Here is an 8012-nt window from a genome sequence, read left to right as displayed (position 1 = left end):
GATTCAGCTTAACCCAGCACCTGGAGCTCTCTTTAAATATCCATGAGGCATAGGATTCAAAAACAAAAGATTTCTGAGACTCCTTTTGACATCCTGTTTGGCTTGTGTAAAAAGACATCTTTTGTTTTACCTTTTAAAGACCAAGAAAAATGTTGTTGTTTTTTTTGCTGGAATATATATCAAAAACTGATATCCATTAAGCAGCTCTTAAAGTAGCAGGAACAGTGAGATAATGCGTCATTAATGTAACATCACTAAAATCAAGCCGTATGGTTAATAACATTGAACAATAAAGACTGCTGTGGTGACGGCTGATGAAAGGGGATGTGACAAAAACATGCTCAGACAGACTTTACATGTTCCAGGCTTTTGTGTTTGTTTTCGTCACAACACGTCCACCCTGGACTGCTTTGTGGCTCATGTGAGTGCTGAGTCACATTGCGCACCTTCAGATGGTGCTCTCAGTTCGTCCTCCCACTGCCTTTTGCAAATGAACGCTCTTGCTTGCCAAATCCCTCCCTTCTCTCCCCGTTTTCTCCACCGTCAGCTTTAATTTCCAAATGAAATACTGCAAGAGGGACGGCGGTGGAACAATTTCTTCCAAGGGCCGCTGTTTTAAATTCCCCAAGCCGCATTTCTGTAGATACCGCTTCCTGTCACTGTCAGATTTTACATTTCATCTCGTCACTCAGCCCATATCGTGACCTTAAAGAGACGATTGGATAGAGAGATGGATGGGAACGGGGCGCCGCTGTCAAGAATTTCAAATGGGTCTCATCAGGGTAATGGAGTCAAATGCACTGTTTACAACCACTTCCCCCGTAGAAAAGAGGAGGCACTGACCTTATTTAATTGAAACTCTCTCACAGCAACCTTTACGTGAGAAATCTAACAGGTCTAAAGTGCCTGTTATGCTCACTTTGTACAGGTGCAATTAATTGATCAGAAATATTTTCAACATCAAACTTGTTTTCACTCTGTCTCTGCACTGTGTGCTGGTGACAAGTCATGATCAAAAGTCCAGTGTCAGGGTTGAATATAGAGAGTGTAGCGAATTTTTTTGAAGTGGTTGACAGGGAGTTTTTTTTGGAGGGGGTGATGCAAAGGAGAGAGAGTGCTTTGTAGAAATCCACATCATTGCTCTCTTTCCCTTGCACACCCTGGACCCCTGCTGAACCATCTGCAGTCGGCTGGTCCCTTGCTTTCTTTCTTTCTTTTTTTTTTCCAGCATGAGCTCAGCAGGATTCACATGATGGAGCAGCTCTTGGACTTGTCCTTGCTGAAGGTGGAGGAGAGGAGCTCTGTCTTGCTGGGCAGGTGTAGGAGTCTCTTAGAGAGGCGGCGGACAGGGCTGGGTTTAGTCGCAGGCTGGAGTTTGTTCACGCAGGCCAGAGCCGCAGTACGGAAAACACTGTGGATGCTCTTTTCTGATGTGAACGCTGAGCACTCCAGGTAAGCCTCTGCTCCGAGCTGCTTAGCCAAGGACGAACCCTACAATATGAAGGAAAAATATATCTATGTGAAACTGAGTATGGGTTGGATTTCTACCCAGTCTAGACAGGAGACAGAAAGCTAAATAGACACACGGAGGAAGAAAGAGTAGTCATGGAACAAACCTGTTCATGGGAGATGGGAGTCTGTTTCTGATTGGACAGCTCCATGCGCGTGCACACGTCTGTGCGCAGGTCTGTCTTGCAGCCTATCAGGAGGATTCGTGTGCTGGGACAGAAGTCCTGGATCTCTGCTTTCCACTGCAAGGAGAAGAGAAACGTGTGTCAAGTAAATCATACAACATATAAAGAGTGAATATAGGGGGAGGTCAGATTATTGGTCAAGGAGGCTAAAAAATGAAGTTGCACGACTGTGGTGTTGTCAGTCTGTCATGTTCACACTGTAGCAGTTAATAATATTGATACCTTCTTCAGTGCACTGTCCACTGTGTCTGGTCGGCTGATGTCAAAGCATAAGAACACTGCATCTGAGTCGCTGTAGCAGAGGGGCCTGACGTTGTCGTAGTATGGAGAACCTAGAGAGACAGAGTAAAGTCAGGACACACACTTAGGAATGTAGCTCAGGGACAACAGCATACACTTTTATGAACACGTGGTTTTCGGAAGGTGGTCACTTGGCTTAAAACCTCTAGTTAAGTTTTCCCCTCGTCAGCAAGCAGAACAAAAGATCTCTTTCTGTGGTCTGAATCCAGCTGACACCATTATAATGTTCTATCACAATCATCCTCCTCAATTTCACACAGTACAAACACAAACAGTCACGTACACGCCTGCCAAACTGATAAGAGAGCAAATAATTTCACTAAGCTTGACGCCTTCCCACTGAGAGGAATTCTTCCAGGAAAGTAAACTAACTCACCGAGTAACAGGCAGTGTAACTCTACACCAATCACATTTTTCTGTTATTAGTTAACAGCAAACCTTTTTTTTTTTTTTTACCAAACCTTTGTTTGAGTCAAAAAACTACCAGATGTCCTGTGAAGCTAAATTATCATACCAGGATACTCCTTTGACGAGTTTTTGTTTGGTTTTGCATGTTCAGTGCCAAAATACAGACACTATGTCTGAGCAAAATTAGGCAAATTGAATCTATGTCTGTTAAATTAAGACTCTGTCTGTGTCAAAAAAACATTATACATGCTTGTAAAAGATAGCTAGTGCATTGAAAAGTTTTTTGGGAAACACGCTTATTTGCTTTCTAGTGGAGAGTTAGATGAGAGGATTGATACCACTCTCATGCCTGTTTGGTAAATAGCTTAGCTTAGCACAAAGACTGGAAACAGGTGGAAACAGCTAGCCTGGCTCTGTCCAACGGTAACAAAATCCGCAATGACAATTTGCCGTTAATTTTAATTATGATAATGAGCTTTCGGGGTGTTGGCAGGTGGATTTTGTTAGGCTAAGCTAACCTGCTGCTGGCTGTGGCCTTATGATTAAGGGACAGATGATGAGAGTGGTATCAATCTTCTCGTCCAACTCTCAGCCGGAAAGCGGATTTCCCAAAATGTCGACCTTGTCCTTTAAAGGTTAATTCACAACATAATGCTTTTATATTAACGGAAATGAAGTAGAACAAGAACGGGAACTTTTCTGGAGAAAGTGCGTGTGATTGCTGAAAGAGTTATAGCAAGACCTTCCATTGTATCAAAAGTCAAACATTTGAATCGCAATTGCAAGCTGACATTGGCTGACACTACAGCCAATACCTTTATTAACCAGGAATAAATAATTATTTCAACCACCATTCACTCTCCTGAGCCACTAATAAACCAATCCTCAAAATGATAACATACATTATTCATCGCCTCACTCACAGACAGTCCGCCCTGATTGTTGTCTCATAAATACGACAGCTTGGTTATGACAATGTGAATGACGGTGTGAAGGAAACATATTTTCCTTCCATTTCCATAAACAGCACAGCTATATGTTTTTTTTTAACCCTCAGGAAGGCTCCCGTGCTAAAAACAGACTGACAGGACGTCCGCTCTCTATTGTCTTCTCTCTGCCACCTAATCACTCCCCACACAGCTACACTAAGATTTAATTTCCTACTCCTGTCCTCAGGGGCCTCATGCGCACCAGAAGATTTCCTTGCAAATATGAGAGGGTATAATTACATCAGGAATAGATACTTCTAATAAGCTTCTACCGGAGCTAACTAACAATCATGTTGTGTTGATGAATTTGGTCTCCTGACACATTAATGAACATTTCTCACTACAATATTATCACCAAGAAGCACTGCCATTCAAGACCCTTCTGGTTAGACTCAGGTTGTCTCCGGCTCTTTGATTTAAACCTGCAAAGTAGGGCAACTTATACAACTACAATCTATCAATAACATTTTATTTTTTGTTTAGTGGGAATCAAAGCGCATGTCACATAACTATCCAGGGTGATATAAGGCTTGAGAAAGAGGAGGCAGAGAGATCTAAAGAGGACACAACTTCTAGCACCCACCACCTCCCACACATTAGCAGCCCCCTGCCTGGACACACAAACAAACACACACATGCACACAGCACACACACACACACACACACACACACACACACACACACAAACACAAACATACAACCCTTTCAATTGAGCTAACATTAGTTGATGGATTGAAACTGCCCTCTCTACTCTTAAAGAAAGAAAGCGAATGGAGGGACTCTTCCTCCAAAAGACTAGACAGGATCACCTGATCATGTGGTACACAGAAGGGAGGAGAAACATTAAACGATATGTCTTCTCGCATCTTTTTTTGTACGTGAAAGATCATATCTTATCAGAGTAAGACACCTGGAGCAATGTTATTAGAGCTGAAACGATCAGTCGATTATTCAATTCGCCAGGAAATTAATTTTAATAAATCGATTGATTGTTTTTTTCAAGCAAAAATGCGAAAACAAATTGTAAAGATTGTCTGTTTTTCTTTATGTAATGTTATCTTAAATTGACTATCTCTGGGTTTTGGGCTGTTGGTTGGACAAAACTAAATATTTGAAGATGTCAACTTTGGCTTTAGGGAATTGTGATTGAAAAAATAAAATTCTTACAAGAAATTAGTCGATTAAACGAGAACATTTGCAAATTAAACAATAACAAAATGTAATTTTACTTGCTGAATGTTATAAATAAAGATAATAAAGACTGGAAAGAAACATAAAGAGTGACAGGAACAGTCTGTTTGTGTGTGTTGCAAATGTAAATAGGTCTTATGCAATGTTTCCTCTGGAAAGGGTGACTGTCCAGAAAGTTTTTACTCCGTGGGAGACAAACACACAAACCTACATTAGTTCAGAGCTGGTTTCAGTTACATAAGACCTTTTTTTAGGCAGCACACACCATAAGGCAGCGAGGAGGTCATGCATATCTTTTCGCTCAGTATCCCTCACTCGTGCCTTCTGTTCACAGCGACTGTACGCCGCACACACACACACACATACACAGTTCGCACACATAGTAAGACAGGACACACGCGCACACATACACACACACTCTCAGAGACTTCCACCCCCTGTGTGGACGAGGCATCCCCCTCTCCCCTGTGAAACAACCCCTCTGTAGGCCAACTGGCACTGCTCAACTTCCTCTGAGCACAATGCCTCAGCCAGTGCTGTTATGAAATGAATCTATACTGGAGAGGATGGCTTTTCCTTATTGATCCTATTTACCTACTTTTTCCTGTAGGTTTAAGGTCATTGTGTCAGTAAGCACATAAAACATTTTCATAATAAATTGGCACAAACATTTCAGACATTTTGGATCCAAAAACCATGACGCTAATTGGTTCTCTGAACTGTATTTATTAGGGCTGCAACTAACAATTTTTAAAGATATGTATCTCAGGGCCCCAAAATAATATTGGGGGATTAGAAACTACTAAGAACTCAGTATACTGTAGATAACTTGGTAGCTTTAGGGATTTTCATATTCGTGGTAAAAACTCGGTTGTATTTCTCAAACTGGGGCCCCTCAGTTTTGATTGTGGGGAGATTTTCCATGAAAAGAAATGGTGGACTTTGGGCCCCTGTTGCCCTGTGGGAAATCCTGGCAGGCTTGTTGCTCAGGCCTGCACCAATCCACCAAGGAAGATCTCTCAACAGATTTCACACTCATGAAAAGCTGCTTAACTGCATCAAAACAGGATTGGCAGATAGTGATGTCTGGGTAAACAGCAACAACACTGTTTGTAAAACAATGAATTCATTTACAGTTGTTACCAGACTCCAGGCTGGCTGTGTTGTTGGGAGGGTAAACAAGTTCCCCAAATCAAACCATGAATACGGGACTGAAACCACTTAACTCATTGCTCAAGCACAGACATTCACCGCGAAAGCTTGGGGAGGATTTTAAATTGGCAGCGAGTCAAAGACAGAGGGGAGAGGAGATCACAGCCTTGTCCTTTGTGTGCCAGTCAGTTTTATTAAATGGTGGGCAAGAAAAATAAAATAAAAGTATAATCCTCACCTGATGTGTCCCAAAGGCTGAGCTCAACACGCTGGTCTTCAAGCTCCAGACAGGCTGTGTAGTTCTCAAACACAGTAGGGACGTAAGTCTAGAAATGGACAATAAAGGAAAGACCTTAGGGAGCATTTATAACTTGTCTTATTACAAATTCACTAATGAACTAATTCTTCATTTAGAGTAAAAAATGTCCAACACAAGTAACCAGTGTTGGACTTACTGAGTCTGACCAACAGCAACAAGTATTATAATTACATAAAATGAAAGACAAACAGAAGCATTGTTATATTTAAATGACTAAAACTATCAATTAGCAAAATTAGTGTTAACTTTTTAAATCAGTTAATCAATTCATAGGTTCAGCAGACCTCAAACATAATAATAATATATCAGTATGTCAATGATTTTACACTTGTCTAATATAATAGTGCTATAAGGCACCATGGGAGTTTTAAAATATAATAGGCCTGTGAGAATAAAAAAAGATCAGTCTAGATTTAAATTAAGTACCGCTGGCTTCCTGTACGTCTCAAACACTTATAATATAACTCTAGTCTGGTCTTCTTGTGGGAGTATTAAAGTCATATTTATTCTTCCTCGAGGGGAAAAATGAATTGCACAAACATGAGCTGTGATTTAAATCATCAATAACCCCCCCCCCCCCCCCCATCAGAATATATTAGAATAGTGTAGACATTACAAGGTTGTACAGATATGTGGTACCTCTGGATAGCAGTCCTTGGCCAAGACTTGTAACATCGCTGTTTTACCGCATTGGACGTCCCCGACCAGCACTAGTTTACACCGCGCTACAAACGGCTGCGTGAGTCTTCTCTCCTTCATGGTGAAGATTAATTTCAACAGGCAGAGAATGAAATACAGTAATAAGAGTGGAAAGAATAACGACAAAGTTTTGTAAAAATCCTCTCTGTGACCGGCCGTGTCCTCCCTCGTGCCTTCAGTCAGCCAGTGAGGCAGCGCAGCAGTCAATGAGGGAAATCACTGCGGAACTTTATATTGTCGCGCCAACCAATGAGCGCTGCGCAGTGCGCGAGCCGGAGGAGCAGGGCAGTGCACGAGGTCTCATCTTGTTGTTTGGTGGTGGTGGATGGTGAACTGCAGGGCCAGAGAGGCACTTGTACTTTACTTGAGTATTTCCATTTTATGCTACTTTCTACTTTTACTACTTCCATTCAGGAAGGGAAATATTATATAATACTTTTTACTTTACTTTATTTACAAATATTTACTAGTTACTTTGCAGATTAAGACTTTCTGGATACAACACATATGAAGAGCCTATAAAATATGATGTTTTGTTATAAATTAAACTACCCAACAGTATGTACAAGTACAGTTAAAACGATCGATTAATCTATTAGCTGATTGGCTGGCAACTATTTTTATTATCGTTTTGTTGTCATTTTTCATACAAAAACATTTCATCCTTCCAATTGTTATGACAATATTAATTTATTTTTAATAACTTTTAGGTTTGGACTGTTGGTTGGCATTGTGAAGGTGTCACTTTGGGCTCTGGGTAATTACAATAGCTTTTCTCACCATTTAAGTTTTACAGATCAATCTATCTATGAATCGAGGAAATCATTATAATCATTAGTTGCAGTACTTTTAATACTTTAAGTACATTTTCCTGATTATACTTACATACATTACTTAAGTAACATTTTCAATGCAGTATTTTTACTGCATATTTTTGCAGTATATTTTGTCTTATTACTTTTACCTCAGTAAAGGCTCTGAATACTTCTTCCACCACTGTTGGTGATGTCCAACAGTGGTGGAGATGTCCCCTCAATGCACCACCTAAACCACCCTCACACCCTCAACTCTAAGATTGTGAGCAGAAATTAAAAAAAGACCTCTCCTCTCGTTTTTAGTTATAGTGGCGTGACTCCACGGATGGAAATGTCAGTCTGTCCACCACTTTGGTCCATATCTCAACAACTAGTGGATTGCCATCAGTGGTGGAAGACATAGAAGCTACAGCCAACACCTGGTTAGCTTAGCTTAGCATAAAGA

At 40.8% G+C, this 8012-nt stretch overlaps 1 protein-coding gene across 1 annotated transcript; it reads right to left on the bottom strand.

Annotated features, from left to right (window-relative positions):
* Positions 1-1164: 1164 nt before the first annotated feature.
* Positions 1165-6845, bottom strand: LOC139288960 (rho-related GTP-binding protein Rho6-like). The gene is made up of 5 exons (XM_070910431.1): positions 6693-6845; positions 5973-6060; positions 1917-2026; positions 1617-1751; positions 1165-1491 (listed from the first exon to the last, which is right to left on the bottom strand). The coding sequence occupies exons 1-5, from the start codon at positions 6810-6812 to the stop codon at positions 1246-1248; spliced, it is 699 nt and encodes a 232-aa protein (XP_070766532.1). The 5' UTR covers positions 6813-6845; the 3' UTR covers positions 1165-1245.
* Between the last annotated feature and the right edge of the window lie 1167 nt (positions 6846-8012).

Source organism: Enoplosus armatus, chromosome 8 (genome assembly GCF_043641665.1).
Source record: "Enoplosus armatus isolate fEnoArm2 chromosome 8, fEnoArm2.hap1, whole genome shotgun sequence".
In the NCBI taxonomy this organism is placed as follows: Eukaryota; Metazoa; Chordata; class Actinopteri; order Centrarchiformes; family Enoplosidae; genus Enoplosus; species Enoplosus armatus.
Note: the sequence above shows the minus strand (reverse complement) of the source record. Positions and strands in the feature narration are given on the sequence as shown.